The 17,691-nt window shown below is 43.7% G+C and overlaps 1 protein-coding gene and 1 pseudogene across 1 annotated transcript; one reads left to right on the top strand and one right to left on the bottom strand.

The window, feature by feature from the left end:
• Position 1: 1 nt before the first annotated feature.
• Positions 2 to 3,790, bottom strand: LOC146404763 (uncharacterized). The gene is made up of 2 exons (XM_085019050.1): positions 3,668 to 3,790; positions 2 to 610 (listed from the first exon to the last, which is right to left on the bottom strand). Exon 2 carries the CDS (start codon positions 594 to 596, stop codon positions 135 to 137), a length of 462 nt encoding a protein of 153 aa, XP_084875176.1. The 5' UTR covers positions 597 to 610; positions 3,668 to 3,790; the 3' UTR covers positions 2 to 134.
• A 13,318-nt stretch (positions 3,791 to 17,108) lies between these two features.
• On the top strand, positions 17,109 to 17,213 carry LOC146404764 (small nucleolar RNA U3; annotated as a pseudogene).
• Positions 17,214 to 17,691: the final 478 nt, after the last annotated feature.

Here is a 17,691-nt window from a genome sequence, read left to right on the forward strand (position 1 = left end):
GAGCACGCAGATGCGGAGGAAAGAAGGAGCGCAGAGCGACCTGGGCCCGCCCCCTTCACACCCACCGCCCCGCCCCCCGCGCTTTTGGCCAATCAGCGCTCGAGAGTAGCCGCCGCGCGCCCCTCTTCCAGCTCTCAGCCACGGGCGCGGGGGGAGGGGCGGTCGGGCCGTGGGAGCCTCCGGAGGCCGGTGGGGCGTGGGCAGAAGCGGTCGATCCCGGGCTCCGCAGCCTCCGAGGCCCTGCCAACCGAGGCCAGCTTCCGGCGACCGCGGAGCGGCGCGGGCTGAGGGACGGCCCGGGCTCGCTGGCACCTGCCGGGGCCGCTCGGGCCGGCCGAGGTCTGGGCCCTCAGGGTCAGAGGGTCGAGGAGAATGTGGAACGCGGCCGCGTTCCCAGTCCTGGGATTGGGGGAGGGGTGGCGTTCCCAAGAGGGTTGGCGCTGCCGCCCCAGCGCTGCGTGCGGTCGGCCCCAGGGCCCGCTTGTCTCTCCAGCTACCGGGGACTCGCGCGGTGAGGGGGTGCAGGGCGGTCCTTCCGCTGAGTCCTCCTCTAGTCCTGTGGGTTTGCGTGCGATAAGGCTTGCTGGGGTGCCCATCGTAGGCCCTGGCCCTGAGACAAAGGATGGATGAATGGATGGATGGGTAAGTGAGTGAATGAATTAGAAAAGCTTTATCACACACTCATTAAGAGATCTGACAAATCTTCATTCGTAAGTGAAATGGGGTCCATAATTCAGCTCCAGGGCCACACTGCTGCGTGCTCCAAGGCGCGTAGCTTGGGACCTCTGGCCGATGTCTGCAGAATGTGAGCTGAAAATGCAAAACTCTTGTAGAAGAAATAGAGCTCTCACCACCACTTCCAGTGGCGTGTCTACCATGTAACTTCAACTGAAATACACAAGCCACTGGATTTTTCCATCCCGAGACCCCCAGCCATCTAATGAAAATAGTGCAGCCGGCCGACAAAGATGGTTCCTTGATGTTTACATGAAATTAGTTTCCTTTCTATTTCAGCTTTTATTTATCTTAATATATGCTCTGGTCATGGCAGATATGAGAGAAACCTCTGCAGAGTCGTTTTACTGTCACATTTATTAGATTTTCATATTTTCTCACTCTGCTTTTGAAGGAATTATACTTTTAAGACTTATGTGAGTGGGAAATCTTCTCACATGTGACCTGAATCAAGGAGAAAGACGATTTACTATAGCTCTCTTGATGAAAAGGAGTCATCTTAAGACATGTCAGCACCAATATTTGTGCAAATCAAAATGCTTAGTATGAAGAAAGAAAAAAAGAAAAGAAAGAAAGAAAGAAAGAAAGAAAGAAAGAAAGAAAGAAAGAAAGAAAGAAAGAAAAAGGAGTTCCCGTCGTGCCTCAGTGGTTAACAAATCTGACTAGGAACCATAAGGTCGCAGGTTCGATCCCTGGCCTTGCTCAGTGGGTTAAGGATCTGGTGTTGCCTTGCGCTGTGGGTGTAGTTTGCAGACGAAGCTCAGATCTGGCGTTGCTGTGGCTCTGGTGTAGGCCGGCAGCAACAGCTTGGATTGGACCCCTAGCCTGAGAACCTACATATGCCACAGGTGCAGCCCTAGAAAAGACAAAAAAAAAAAAAAGGTGTTTAGTCGGAACTTTAAGGAGCTGTACACATTTTGAGACAGTGAAGACTAAGTGGCTTTAAGCAAGTCAGACAGCCATTGACCTGAGCTTGCAGGGGGTTTTTTTGAGGAGGGTGGTACATGTTAGGTAAAGATCTTACATATTTTTAACTGGTTTTGCACAGTGATGTTTATTTCTCCGTGTGCATTGAAGAAAGAGGCATTTCTACAGACACACTTTCTATTTTGCCAACCAGCCCCTCCCTTTATTTTGACTACCACTGTTATGCAAAGGATTCACAAATCATGCTCCAGAAATGAATTTTCAGTTGCGTATTTTACATCTCCACCTGGATATCCTGCGGGCATCCCAGCTCAACATTCTAAGACCCAACTCCTGGTTGCCTTCCTCAAATCTGCACATCCTGCTGATTCCCCTATTTCTGTTACCAGCATCATTAACTTCCCAGTCACTTCTGCTTGAAACCTCAGAAGGACCTTTGCTTCTTCCTGGTTTCTCCTCTCAGCTGACCAATTGCCAAGTCCCACAGGCACTCCTTTTGCAATATTTATCACATTACTTCAACCCCATCCATTCCCAAAGCAGCCATACTGACTTAGTTCTTATTTCCTCTTTTCTCATCTCAACTGTCAAAATGTTCTCCTAATGAGTCTTCCCACCTCCAATGCTCCTCTTGCTCCAACCATCCTATATTTTGCCTTGCCCCCAGCCAATCTTCCTAATGAATAATATGCATGTTAGGGTTAGATTGGCAAAAAGGAGCAATGCCTTCTCTCTCTGAGAACACTTCCTAAAAGTTACACACACTATTTCTTTTATATTTCATTAACTAGAATTTAGTCACATGACCATATCTAATTGCAAGAGAAATTAGGAACACTAATCTTAATTTGCACAAGGCCTAAACCCAGTTAAAAACTGGGGCTTCTGTTACTAAAGAACCAGGAAAGAATGATACTGGAGAACAACTCCTTCAGATCACTTCTTGTTCAAAAGCTCTCAGTGGCTCCCACTGAACTAAGAACATGCTCTCCAACTGGGCATTCAAGACCTGCCATGATCTGGCCTCAGCTCATCTCCAGCCTTGTACCCTCTATACATGCAACAAAAATGAGACTGTGTGGTCCTTCACATTTTCTGGCCTTTGCATCCAGTCCCAGTTCAGACACCACTTCTCTCCTAAAGCCCTTCTTTCTTTTTTTTTCTTTTTTCTTTTTTTTCTTGTCTTTTGAGGGCCGCACCTGTGTCATATGGAGGTTTCCAGGCTAGCTAGGGGCTTAATCCGAGCTGTAGCCACCGGTTACAGATCCCACTGATCGAGGTCAGGGATCGAACCCGCAACCTCATGGTTCCTAGTCGGATTCGTTAACCACTGCGCCACGACGGGAACTCCCCTAAAGCCTTTCTTAATGCCCCTTGCTCTAATTCTGCCTGCTGCCCATAGTTTGGGGGCTGTTCCCATGCCCCTCAAAGATTCTAGTTGTGTTAATAGTTAAACCTCAATTGGCAGTGGGGAACCCCACACTTTTGGCACTTTTGTTGGCTATAAATATGGTGCTGAGTGGGAGAGTGTGTTTGGGGTGTCTTATGCCATACCAAATGCCTCTGTCATTGAACTAGCAAAACCTCTCCATAAAGAGGAGCTGGTCTCTCGGGATTTCTTTCAGAGACTGGCTGCTCTGTAACAGTTCTGCCTGCATAGGCAAACCAAGAAACAGGTGTCCGCGCCTGGCCTCCCCAGCAGCTGGTTAACTGTTTCACTTTCGGCTTCTTTTTCTCTCCTTTCTTTTTTAAATCCCTCTCCTTTTGTTCTTCTATTACTTTTTTTTTTTTTTTTTGCCTTTTCATGCTTTTACATGCCTCCTGCTTGTAGAGATTAGAATCCAAAAGCAATATAAATTGATAAATTATATCTATATCCTTAATAGAAGTATTATTTATAAAATAATAAATAAGTATTGATTCCTATATTTAGACACCTTCCCCACAACACTCGTAAGTGTTCTCTCTGGGTTCTAGATGTATAAGTACCAAATTACAGAAATACCTTAAAAGTTGGCCAGTCTGACACCACTCACTATCACCACCACCATCATCTGATGCCTGAATCTCTTGACAGGTTGGAGTATAGGTCAGCAAGTATTTCCTCTCTTGTTCCCCTCATTTGGATGGGAGTGTAGTTACTCACCCCTTTGACTTTGAGCCTGACCATGTGACCTACTTGGCCAATGAAATAAGCAGAGGAGTCCAAATGTTTTTGTGGAGTTGTGCTTGGACTTCTGCACACCTGTGACCCAGCATGCCCTAGGGAGATGCTCCACCTTCAGTCTGGCACCAGAACAAAGGCAGAGGAATGTGTCTGAATCCACCCCACGGCCTTGAGCAAGTCCAGCTCTCTCACAGCTGAACGGAGAGCACTCCTGGCAATGCACCGACCCATGAGTGAGAAAAATAAGTGCTGTCCTTGAAACCCACAGACAACGGAGTCCTGTGTTAATGTGGCAATAGCCAAGTAATACAAATCCTCTCTTCAATATCTAACAGTTCTCTATTACCCTAACAAACCACTCCAAAATGTAGTGGCATAAAATAACAACCTCTTTCTTCCTTCCTCCCTCCTTTCTTCCTTCCTTTCTTCACCTACGGCATATGGAAGTGCCTAGGCCAGGGACTGAATCCAAGCCATGGCTACATGTACACCGCAGCCATGGCAATGCTGGAGCCTTTCACCCACTGTGCTGGGCTGAGGATTGAACCCAAGCCTCCGTAGCAACCCAAGCTGCTGCGGTCAGATTCTTAACCCACTGTGCCACAATGGGAACTCCATAACCATTTTCTTATGATCAAAATTTTGTAGGCCAGACATTCAGAGAGAACATATTACAGTGTTTCCTGACTGTAGCTTCGGCTGGCCTAGCTTAATGGCTAGAGATGGCTAGGTTGGCTCAACTGGGGCCATATGCCTGTGACCTCATTTCTCGCTATCTGCTGAGATTCTTGGTTCTTTTACACATTGCATCTACTGAAACCAAAATGTGCAGAATGACTCTTTCATTCACATGCCTGGTATCTGGGCTACTGTGGCTAGAACAGCTGGGACTGGCTGGGTACCTTATCCATCACGAAGAAGAATCAGTTTCCCTCATTAAAGCAATGGTGTGGATTTTTCACCTGTGCAGAATGGCATTTTTCCTACCTCATCAGAGGGACTGTTTATCACTCCCAATATACTTGTATATCAATATACTGATGAATATTATACACACATAGTGGTTTCTGCTAGTAAGGAGGTTATCTCAGCTCTAACTTCACATCTGATGATGGGTTCATATTTTCCACATTATTTCACTAGAATTACTAGTGGCATCATTAGACTCACATCATAGAGCAGAAATTATTTTCTTCCATGAGTGGACTGAAAAAGGAAACGTGTGTCCTTCATCACGATCAAATTTGGATTCTGGAGTGCTTCTTTACCTTTACTGAGAGACACCAGATTGTTCAACAATGTCACACTTCAGTTTAATTCTTTCCATGATAGCAAAACACAGCTTTGTAGAAAATACAATGATTTAAAAAAAGAAAAAGAATATTTGCTTTTCAAATAGATCAGATTAGCAAACAGAGCGAGCAACGTGAAAATCCAAACTAATAAATAAGTTCTCTTTCTCCCACGATGGACAACTTAGTACTCAGGGGCGCACTGGAATCAAAGTGTGGGTGACTTAACAATCTGAAATCCTTCCTCTAGGCTCCCCTCTGTATCATCTCTACTCACCAAAAAGAAAAAAAAGGAGGGGGGAAGGGGCCATAAAGATGTCCCTACAACCAAAAGGTCAGGCACAGGCTCAGATAAACAATGTGAGTCAACACTAAAAGGGAATTTCGTCCAAGTGGGGGTAAAAGGCAGAGTGAAGCAGAAATAAGATATCTGTTTCTATGGTTTTAGAGACGAGAGAAAGCTCTGTGAAAAGATATTTTCCTCTGAGAAAGGATTTGTGAAATAGCGTTGAAAGAGATGATTTTAAAAATGGGGAGATAAGTTCCTTTGGTGCCTGGGTTTTACAGGCAGAGGTTCTAAGGCTAGGGATTTCATTCAACGATGCAAGAGGTTTACTGATTGCTCACTAAGAGTAAATCACTCTGCAAGGCTCATAGAGTGAAAAATGAAAAAGAGGACTATAGGAGTTCCCATTGTGGCTCAGTGGGTTAAACCCTGACACTGTTTCCATGAAGATGCAGGTTTGATCCCTGACCTTGCTCAGTGGGTTGAGGATCAGGCATTGCCACATGCTGCAGCGTAGGTCCCAGGTGTGGCTCTGATCTGGTGTTGCAGTGGCTGAGGTGTAGGCCAGCAGCTGCCACTTGGATTCTACCCCTAGCCTGGGTACTACCATATGCTGCAGGTATGCCCCTGAAAAGAAAAAAAGGGTTGGGGGCAGTATGGACTGTTGGGGGAGCTGATTAAAATGCACATTTCTGAGCCTGGAGGAGAGCCTAGGAATCTGCATTTCAATGAGCCAATCCTTCCCTCCCAGGACGCCTACCCTGGCCCCAGATTATTCAATTAAAGAGTACTTACAAGGGCATTGAATTAACAGAATTTGGAATTAAAGAGAAGTCCAGGATAAGGTCTAGGGCCAGGACTTCAAAGCCTGTCACTGAAGTCCTTCTTACTGAACATAATGCTAAGTGGTCAGAAGCAGGTGGGATTAGAGGGGAGGGACATTGGTTAGGATAGAGAGGAAATGGATATCAAGTAGAATGAGTTCTCCTGACAATTCATTATTCCTGGCACAAGAATTCACTGAAATCTGTTTGGGAAATAGCCACAGACGGCTGAAAAGATAATTAACCTTCCAAGTAGAACTCAGTGATCCCTAAACTTGACTCTCAGCAGAGTCATCCAGAAAGAGTTTCGAAAGGCTAATTCCTGGGCTCCAACCCTGGAAATTTTGTTTTTGTAGCTCTAGGGCAAGACTCAGTCCCTTATTTTTTTATTCTTCCTATTAATAGATTAATGAGATATAACAACCAAATGCAATGGAATCTGGATTAAAAAGAAGCTAAAGCATAATTTTGAGACGATTCAGTAAATTTCATGTGAACTGTATGTTGAATTTAACATTGAGCCTCTCAGGTGTGGCAACTGTGTCAATAATAGGACACTGGCCTCATTCTTGGGAGTGGATGGAGAATTATTCAGGGATGGGAGTTCTCATTGTGGCTCAGTGGAAACAAATCTGACTAGCACCCAAGAAGACATAGGTTAAATCCCTGGCCCCAATTGGTGGGTTAAGGATCAGAAGTTGCTGTGAGCAGTGGTGTAGGTCACAGACGTGGCTTGGATCCTTCATTGCTATGGCTGTGGCATAGGCCAGCAGCTGCAGCTTCTATTCGGTCCCTAGCCTGGGAACCTCCATATGCCATGGGTGTGACCCTAAAAAGACAAAAAAAAAAAAAAAGAATTATTCATGGGTGAAGTGTCATAGTGTCTGCACACCACACTTGGATGGCTCAATAAAGGGGAAATGTGTGTAAATATAAAGAGGGAAGTGTAGTAGAGGAGGCCACAGGTCAAAGGCAGGTAAAACTAGGTAGGGAGAATATGGATAGTCACTGTTTTGTTCTTGACATTTTTCTGTAGGCTGAAGTTTTTTCAAAATTACAAAACGATAATTTTTTTTTTTTACAAGAGAGAATAAACAATAAAAGAGAAAGTCTCCAGCCTTCATTTTATTGCACAATAGATTAAACAAAAAGCAGGAAGGTATAGGTTACAGAAGCTTGGGACAGAAAGGTGGGCTAGCACTGTGTCCTCCACTCATTTTCTGCCACGACACACATGACAAACGATGTTTATACACAGCAGGCACCGCCACAGGTGGACTTGGGTTTAGATGTAATTCCTGGCTACTGATGTGTAACAGGACAGATTTTCCTCCTACTTAAGAAAGAATGTTGGACTGTAAATCATATTGTCCTAGGGATAATTTTGAATTCATTCAAATTTTATTTTAAAAATAGTGTCTGAACTTTCCTTTTGTGTATAAGGGGTTTGAAAATTCACTAAATCATTCGGAAATACAAAGAAAATGTAAATTATTTGCTATCTGTAGCTGATCTAATCTTTGCCACGGTCAGTCACAGCACTGGGTCATTGCAGGGAGGCGAAAATAGCTTTAACTTGACAATGAATGCAATGGAAATCTTTTGCAATTGAAATGACCTTATGTGGATAACTCAGAGTCTTTTAGAAAATACTCAGTATTTAGACTTCCTCTCTGCCAATAAATGACTCTACAATGATGTGAAGATTATAGATAATTTCAAGAAAGGTTACAATTTAAAAAAAAAATGAAAACCTGAACAGTCATACTTCACTAATAAGAAAAATGCATGGACACTGAGGTAGATTACAAAGAGTCCCATTCTTCACCTCTCCCTCCGGCCCACCCTTTGTCACATTCCTTTTCAGCGTCCTCCAACTCCATCTGGGCTCAACTCTAATTTCCTTAGCCAATGCGTGTCGCTGATCCAAGGCAAGCACAAATTTGAAAGAGGCGTATACATTGGGCTTTTCTCTCGTGCCTGCACCACTGCCATCAGACCAGGCCCATGCTAGCCTGCTGGAGGATGAGAGACATGTGGAGCACAGCTGAGTGCCCATCATTATGGCGGAGGTCATCCGAGATCAGCTACCCGCCAGGCAACCTCAGATGTGGGAGCAAGGCCAGCCAAGATCAGCAGAACTGTCTAGTCAGCATCCCACCAACCTCCCCCCACCCGAAACATGAGCAGTAAACACCTATTGGAGCTTCTGTGGGGTTTTATTTGGGAGACAACTCTGAGAGAAAATACGGAAGAAGGGGAACTAGCAGGGCTGTCAGAGGGCAAGTGTGACCCCAGGGAAAGGAAAGAGGGAAGGAAGGTCAGAAAGAAACATCTTAGCCTGTCGTCCAGCCAAGAAAGGTCAGCAAGGCTACTGGGGAAGCTCCAGGCAAAGTCTGCTGTCGGAGGAGTCTCAAGCCTTCCAGGAACAGGGTCACCTTAGCATCCCCAGCGTGCTCAGCCATTGGCTGGAGCAACCTGTGGGATGCATGGCCTGAGCATAAACTTGGCAGTGGGTTTCAGAGCACACTAATCAGCCAATTAGTCTAATAAGTCTATAAGGTTTTCTCCTCATGGCTGCGGTGGTAACACAGTTTTATTAGTTAAGACTTAATACGGGAGTTCCCATCGTGGCGCAGCAGATACAAATCCGACTAGGAAGCATGAGGTTTCGGGTTCAATCCCCAGCCTCACTCAGTGGGTTAAGGATCTGGCGTTGCCTTGGGCTGTGGATGTAGGTTGCAGACGAAGTTCAGATCTGGCACTGCTGTGGCTCTGGTGTAGGCCGGCAGCAACAGCTTGGATTAGACCCCTAGCCTGGGAACCTCCATGTACTGCAAGTGCAGCCCTAAAAAGACAAAAGACAAAAAAAAAAAAAAAAAAAAAGACTTAATACATACAAGTATGGAGGAGACTCAACTGCAGAACAGCAGTTCTTAATGTGGATGGTACTGCCTCCTAGAGGGCATTCTGGGAATGTCTGGGGGCACTTCCTGGCCACCAGTCATCATGATTGAGGGGGTACTACTGACATTGAGTGAGCATGGGCCAAAGACGCTAGATGTCATACAAATCACTGGGCCGCCATGCACAACAAATGATCTCGTGGGTTCTTCACCAAGTCTCAATGCCCTATATGGTATCCACAAAGGGAATCATCTTTTGGTCTTTTTTTAGACCACACCACAGCACATGGAGGTTCCCAGTCTAGGGGTCGAATCAGAGCTGCAGCTTCCAGCCTACTCCACAGCCACAGCAACGAGGGCTCTGGGCAGCATCTGCAAACTACGCCACAGCTCTCGGCAACATGGGATCCTTAACCCATTGAGCGAGTCCAGGGATTGAACCCTCGTCCTCATGGATACTAATCGGGTTCATTACTGTTGAGCCACGACAGAAATCATCTGTTTAAAATGATCTGAGCCAAGAACCTAATTCTGTTTCACACAGAAACATCAAATATTTTTGTCACATAAATATGCACTGCATTTCTAAGATTACAATTGCTATGACACTGAAAAAAGATTGCTTTGTTTCAAACTGCACTGTGTTGGTTCCCCAGGTTAGGAAACTATGCCACCAAGCAACACTACTTGTGTATTCAAATCGCTAGTACAGTGCTCCTGAGACAGTCTACGTTTGTGGTTGTGGCCACCATGAGCAACATGCAAACATTTGACTATTTCATTATGTGCCCTGTTCTCAGGTATTTCATTGTTCTCAGGTATTTACTCACAGTGAATTAGATACTTTATTATATTGACTTTCCTGAAATCATGTGGAAGACAGGTTATATTACTTATGAACATTTTCATTTTAGGATGAGAGAAGGTGAGGTTTGACATGGTTAAGAATAACTCCGATGGAGGAGTTCCCATTGTGGCTCAGAGGAAACAAACCCGACTAGTATCCGTGAGGTCGTGGGTTTGATTCCTGGCCCTGCTCAATGGGTTAAAAGATCTGGTGTTGCCGTGAGCTGTGGTGTAGGTTGCAGATGAGGCTCGGATTCCAAGTTGCCATAGGCCCCCTGGCCTGAGAACTTCCATATGCCACGGGTGCGGACCCCCAAAAGCAAAAAAAAAAAAAAAAAAAAAAAAAAGAATCATGAAGGTCTATAGAAGGATTATAAAAGAGAAGGGAAATGTATACCCATGTTCATAACAGTGTTACAATAGTCAAACAGGAGGCAGAGACCCATGTCCACTGACAAATGAATGGGTAAACAAAATGCGGTGTGTATGTGGTCTACACACATATACATACATACGTGTATCTGTGATGTATATATTCTACGTATATGACACAATATTAAAAAACCTTAAACAGGAAGGAAATTCCTGTTTAAGGAATGAATCTTGACAACACTATGCTAAATGCAAGAAGCCAGTCACGAAAGGACAAATATTGTATGATCCCACTTATATGAGGTACCTAGCGTAGGCAAATTCAGAGCGACGGAAAGTAGAAAGGAGCTGTAGGAAGGGGAGAGTGTAAATTACCATTTAGTGAGCAGAGAGTTGCAGTTTTGCAAGATGAAAAGAGTTCTGGAGATTGGTTGCACAACAATGTGAATGTACCTAACACTACTGAACTGTACGCTTAAAAACGGTGAAGATGGTAAACTTTATATTGTGTGTGTTTTAGCACAATGAGAGAGCGAGGGAGAGGGAGAGAAAGGGAACATAGTTCCAGCCTAGGTCAGGCTCTGAGTAACATATAAATGGATACTACTAAGGAATAGCGTCCATCAAGGTTATAATGGTGTTTAAATACATAGGTTTACACGAATGTGTACACATATTTGATATATTAAAATTGGTCAGGAATGATAAGACACTTGGAGAAACTGGTAACTAAGGAAATAGTTTACACCAAAACAAGATTTTTTTTTTTTTTGAGAAAACAGGACTTTAAAAAGTCAGAGCTTACACACATAGAAAACAAACTCATGGGTACCACGGGAGAAAGGGGTAGAAGGAGGCAGAAACGAGGAGCTTGGGATTAACATATACACCCTACTATATATAAAACATAGAAAACACCAAAGACCTACTGCATAGCATAGGGAACTATACTCAATATCTTATAATTACTAAATAGAAAATGTGCTGCAAAAAACTATATATATACATATGTGTAACTGAATCACTTTGCTGTACCCCTGAAACTAACACAACATTAAAAATAAACTGTATTTTAATAAAAAAGGGGAAAAAAGCTGGCGTTTAATTGGAAGCTCTGGGCAACCTCATGACCTTAGTGCTGCTTATTCCTTATTGTTCCCCACTCTATCTTTCTCCCTGTGGTGTTGGGGCTGAGCCACACTTCCCGATTTCCCTGGCTAGTGGCTTCCACTGGTTCTGGAGGCACTGGGAGGAACTGGGAGGGCGGAAGAAAGGAAAAGAAGGCTGTTTCCTTGCACCTACCTCCTGTCAGGAGGTGGCTGGCAGCCCTGGACAGTTCTAGCTCCAGCTTCCAGTTTTTTTCTCCTGTCCTAACACCAGTCTTGTGCAGCCCCTTAAAGCTGCCCACATCAGCGGGCCCACAGCTTCCTCATCATCCAGGGTCCCATCCACTGGCACCTTCATCCAGGACACAGCACACACGTGTGGGCAGAGGTCTGGGTGTCAGGCCCACCCAGCCCTCCTCTGAAGTTCTGGATTCTAGTAATACCACCCCTTCCTTCTGTCCTCCAGCCTGGGGGCAGCTACGCCCTCACCTAATAATCGCTGGTTTACCTCAGCATCCTTTGTGTTTCTCCTCCCAGCTACCTAACACTTTTGTAATTAATTGTCTGTATTATATTTCTCCCACTGGAAATTCATGTGATTTTTTTTTCCTGCCTCAATCCTGACTAATGAAATCTTTTAAAGATACACCACATCTGTTACTAAAGTGGTCCAGTAGTGATGCTGCCTCCACCTGTGTTCCTGGGGAACAATCTCATACCCATCCCTAAGGCAGCTAGATTTTAGTCTCTAATATTACTTTCTACAAATGGATCCATGGCTCCTTGAAGAGGAGCTGACTCTATTATTCTATGTTTAGGGCAGAGAAAGCAGAAGTGTCTTGGGAAAATCTTATTGTTGTGAAAAAGAAAAAATGCTTACAAAGACCTCTGGGACTCCCATTGGCCAGATTTCAACAACCTGACCATTGAAAAGGAAAAAAAAAAAATTTGTGTGCAGAACATGACTACATAATGATGCTCAAAAGGAGTAACTAAAATACACATTCAAAGAAAGACAATTATGAGTTTCAGAGAGTGTTTGAAGAAAATGCTCTTTTTTCTAATGCAAGCTTATGTACAGTCAGATTTAGTTAGCACCTAAGTACTACCAGTAAAATCCAGGGAGTAACAATTCAGCTCAGTCCAAAAAACACTTGGAACAAGATCATCCTGGAAAGAGAACTCTGGTCCTGTGTTCAAGTCCCAAGTAGTAATTCATATGTTAATTATGCAACCAATTTTTTTTTGGCTGGGTCCATGACATGTGGGAGTTCCCAGGACAGGGATCAAACCTAAGCCAAGCAGCAACCGGAGCCACTGCAGTGGTAATGCCAGATCCTTAACCCACTGCACCACAAGGGAGCTAGCTCCTCAGCTGATTATTTTAACATTTACTGGGTTCCTGTTATGTGCACTATGCCAGGAATATGATAGTGAAGAAAAAAATACAAAAATATCCGTCCTCGTGAAGTTTACTTTTCAGCTAAGAGAGATCAGCATGCAATAAGCCTATTAAAGAAAGAGATTACATAATTGTTTAGAGGGTAAGAAATGCTATGGAGGAAAGAAAAGGTAGAACAGGGTGAAAAGGATGAGGAGACTCTGAGGTGGGCAGTTTGCAGTGTTAAGTAAGTAGGCCTCATTGTAAAAATGAGATTTGAGAAAAACCTGGAGGAGGTGAGGAGATTTACCAAGCGGGTATCTGGGGAAAGAATATTCCAGGCATGGAGAAAAAGCTAACACAAGACCTAACTTGGACATATACCTGGTGTGTTCAAGGAATAACAAGGAGGCCAGTGTGGCTGGAGTGAAGTGAAGAAAGGGAGGAGGGATGGGAGGTGTGGGGAGAACCACACTGAGCAGGGCCTTGCAGGTCATTAAAATTTTCACTTTTGGAGTTCCCATAGTAGCTCAGCGGTAACGAACCCGACTAGTATCCATGAGGACAAGGGTCTGATTCCTGGCCTCTCTCAGGGGGTTGGGGATCCGGCATTGCCGTGAGCTGTGGTGTAGATTAAAGGCTTGGATCTGGTGTTGCTGTGGCTGTGGTGTAGACAGGCAACTGCAGCTCCAGTTCGACTCCTAGCCTGGGAATTTCCATATGCCAAGGGTACAGCCCTGAAGAGACCGAAAAAAAAAAAAAAAGACTTTGGCTTTTATCATGAGTGAAATGAGGTGTTGCTGCAGGGTTTGGGGCATGATTTGAATGGTTTGAAATGATCTGCCAAGTTGAGAATAAGACTGTATGGGGGCATTAGAATAGAAGAGGTGAGACCTATTGGGAGAACCTGTTGTAGTTATCAAAGTGATAGATCATGGTGACTGAGGTCGGGGTGGTGGCACAGAAGGTGGTGAGAAATGGTTCAATTCTGAATATACATTGAAGTTAGGACCAAAGTTGTCTGCTCATGGATTGGATATAGGATGTGAGAGAAAGAGAAGGGACAAGGTTGACTCTGAGATTTCTGGCCTAAGCTATTATGAGGATGGAACTGATTTCCACCCCCATGGAGGTGGGGCACGCTGAGTGCAGCAGGTTTCTAGCGGGGAAGTTAAGAAATTCGCTTGTGGGCCTGTTAGGTTTGAAGTGTCAGCCTCAACATCCCAATGGAATCTGTGCTTAGAGTTCAGGAGAGAGGTGTGGGCTGATAAATGTTAGGCAGGATAGGCAAGGGCTAGGCTGCAGTAACAAAATCTCTCTGGATTAACACAATGAATGTTGACGTGTTTTGTGTAGGGCCCTGCACCATGTCATTATCTCTCTGGAAGTCAGAGTGAAGCTCCATTCCCTGGGCTATTGCTGTGGCAAAGGGAAGAAAAGAGCTGCAGAGTCTCATACCAGCAAGGAAACACTTCTGCCTTGAAGTAGCCCATAACTCCACTCACACTTTCTTGGCCAAAGCAAGTCCAGTGGCCATAAGGTGAAAGTAAGGACATATAATTCTACTTTCCTAGAAAGAGAAGAACCAGAAATAATGGGTAAGCATTGTTAATACCTACTAGAGCTGGAGATATATAATAGAGAGTCATCAGCTTAGAAATGGCGTTCAAAGCCACAGGACTGGATGAGATGACCAGGAAGTGAGTGCAGAGAGAGAAAATGTGAAGTCCCCATACTGAGCCCCTGGGCCCCCCAATAGGCAGAGTCCACGACCTCGGTCCATATAACAAGCCTAAGATGGCAATTGTGTTCCCTTTGGTTACATGAGCAATGCGTAATTCCAGAATGAAGTAATGAATCCAATTCATTGTCCTTAAATAAGTATATTAACAAATTTTTAAAATGTTGTGCTGCTTGTGTATAGTCTGTTCTTTATGATGCTCTAAGTGAGTAAGCTAATCTAATTTATTTGCTACATTTGTAAATCTGTTTTATAAGACCGGTGAGTCTTTAGGAAGAGTTTACTTTTTAGATTTATAAGTCTGCTGTTTGATGTTTGAAGTTCTTGAGAGGATCAGATATGTTGGTGACTGGTTTGAAATATCTAAAGGAATTTAATTAACCAAGTTTGTAAATGTTTATGGAGAAAGTAATCTGTCAAATGTATAAACTTATTGAGAATAAATCAAAGAGAAAGTGTTCCTAGGCATCTATCCAGAGAAAACTGTAATTTGAAAAGGTACATGCACCCCTATGTTCATAGCAGCACTATTCACAATAGCCAAGACATGGAAGCAACCTAAATGTCCATTGATGGCGAATGGATAAATGTGGTATATATGTACCATGGAATATTACTCAGCCACAAAAAAGAAGTAATGCCTTTTGCAGCAATATGGATGGACCTAGAGACTCTCATACTAAGTGAAGTCAGACAGGGAAAGACACATATCATGTGATATCACTTGCATGTGGAATCTAAAATATGATACAAATAGACTTATTTACAAGACAGAAACAGACTCACAGACATAGAAGACAAATTTATGGTTACCAAGGAGGGGAAAGAGGGAGGGATAAATCAGGAGGTTGGCATTGGTAGATATAAACTACTATAAATAAAACAGATAAACAACAGAATCCTGCTGTATAACACAGGAAACTACATTCAATATTCTGTTACAAATCATAAATCATATATATGTAATTTTTCTTTTTCTTTCCCATTATGATTTACATATATTTTAGTTATATATATATATATAACTAAATCATTTTGCCTGTACACCCGAAACTAATGCAACATTGTAAATCAACTATACTTCAATAAATAAATAAAAATAAGGGTATTTTTTATTTCAACACAAAAACTGCTAGATTTGTAAATAAATAAAAGCTATATGTTGAGCTTAGAGTCTTTAGGAAAGAACCAGGTTCATAGGTTTATAAGCTAATACAATATTAATGAAAACATGAGTGACATTTAGTGTCCTATTCCACACACAATACCTGGTGGGTGCTGAAAATCTTATCAACCATCCTCTTTCTTCTGGGTCTCTCAGCATGGCTTGGAGGGTCTCCTGGGTAACTGAGAATGCCTGAGGGGCCCTGCTTCTCCATCTCTGGGGGTTATCTAATGTCCAGCCCCTCCACAGAGGCCACCATTCTGACTGTCCTGTCCTCCACCATGATGGGTGTCGATCTTTTCTGATGGACTGGAATTGACCTGATTTTCAACATTTCGAATATTGTTAGTTATTTGGGATCATGGTCATGTTCCATGCCATTTCCTTTGATCTCAAAGTCACCACATACAGAGTTCCCGTCATGGCTCAGCAGAAACGAATCTGACTAGTCCATGAGGACTCAGGTTTGATCCCTGGCCTTGCTCAGTGGGTTAAGGATCCGGCATTGCCATGAGCTGTGGTGTAGTCGCAAATGCAGCTTGGATCCTGTGTGGCTGTGCCTGTGGTGTAGATCAGTGGCTACAGCTCCGATTAGACCCCAGCCTGGGAAACTCCACACGCTGCGGGTGCAGCCCTAAAAATATTAAAAAAAAAAAAAAAAAAAAAAAAAAAAGTCACCACATGTTGGAATTCTTTATCCTGATTTGAGGTCTGCTCCAGCTAGTCAACTCTCCCAGCACCACTGAGTCTGCCCATGGGTTTGTGGGAACCTCTGGATTTCCTGCATTTCTAGGCATAAGGGAACCAGCAGTGAGGTCCTTTTGGCCAAGTCCTTGTGGTCATCTTCCTACTCCTGGCACCTTGTAAGTTGCTGGGACTGTTGTAGACACTACGGTGTAGCTATTGGGGCTGGCTGAGCAGGGTGGCAGTATGTTGGGTGGTTAGGTGAACAAGTTAGTGGTGGTGGTTCTGAATAGTAAAGTAATACGGTGTAGTGGTTTGTTCATCTGTGTAGCAGTGTGGGGTGAGGAGTCAGACTGTTTTATTTCCCTCCTGGACATGTATTAGCATGTGATCTTGGGCAAATTACTTAACCTTTCTGTGCCTCATTTTATCCTGTAGAAAATGGGGCTAACAAACTCATCGTGTTGCTGAGAATCAAACGAGCTATGGACATAAAATAATTACCACAGTTCCTGATGCACTGTAAAATATTTAATAACTGTTAACCAAAATAATAGACACATAACATACTTTTATTATTATTTTGTGTGATCTAGTTCAGCTACTTGAACTAGTGAATGTGTCAGGATAAAGAGGGGGAAGGAAATCCTAATCGTATCCAATGAAAAATAATTTGAAAACTATACTTTCAGGAATCATTTCTATAGTTCGTTACTAGAGAAGTTTCTCCAGACGTGTAGAGCACCCAATATAAACTGGTACAACCACCATGGGAAACAGTAAGGATCTTCCTTAGAAAACTAAACATAGAACTGCCATACGACCCAGCAATCCCACTGCTGGGCATATATCCAGACAAAACTTTCACTGAAAAAGATACATGCACCCCTGTGTTCACTGAAGCACTATTCACAATAGCCAATGAAAACAACAGCACTAATGGCCTGAATCCAGCCAGAACACAGACTGGGACTTGAACTCATATGCCAGGACTTGAACCCAGCCAAAACCCAGATTAGGACTTGAACTCAAATGCCAGGATTTGAACCCAAATGCCAGGATTTGAACCCAAATGCCAGGATTTGAACCCAGCCAAAACCCAGATTGGGACTTGAACTCAAATGCCAGGACTTGAACCCAGCCAAAAGCCAAACTGGGACTTGAACCCATGTGCCAGGACTTAAACCCAGCCAAAAGCCAAACTGGGACTTGAACCCATGTGGCGGGACTTAAACCCAGCCAAAAGCCAAACTGGGACT

Source organism: Sus scrofa, chromosome 3 (assembly GCF_054392235.1).
Source record: "Sus scrofa isolate SSC_HxYL_T2T_F1_AM1 chromosome 3, Sscrofa_HxYL_maternal_Yorkshire_Landrace_v2.0, whole genome shotgun sequence".
In the NCBI taxonomy this organism is placed as follows: Eukaryota; Metazoa; Chordata; class Mammalia; order Artiodactyla; family Suidae; genus Sus; species Sus scrofa.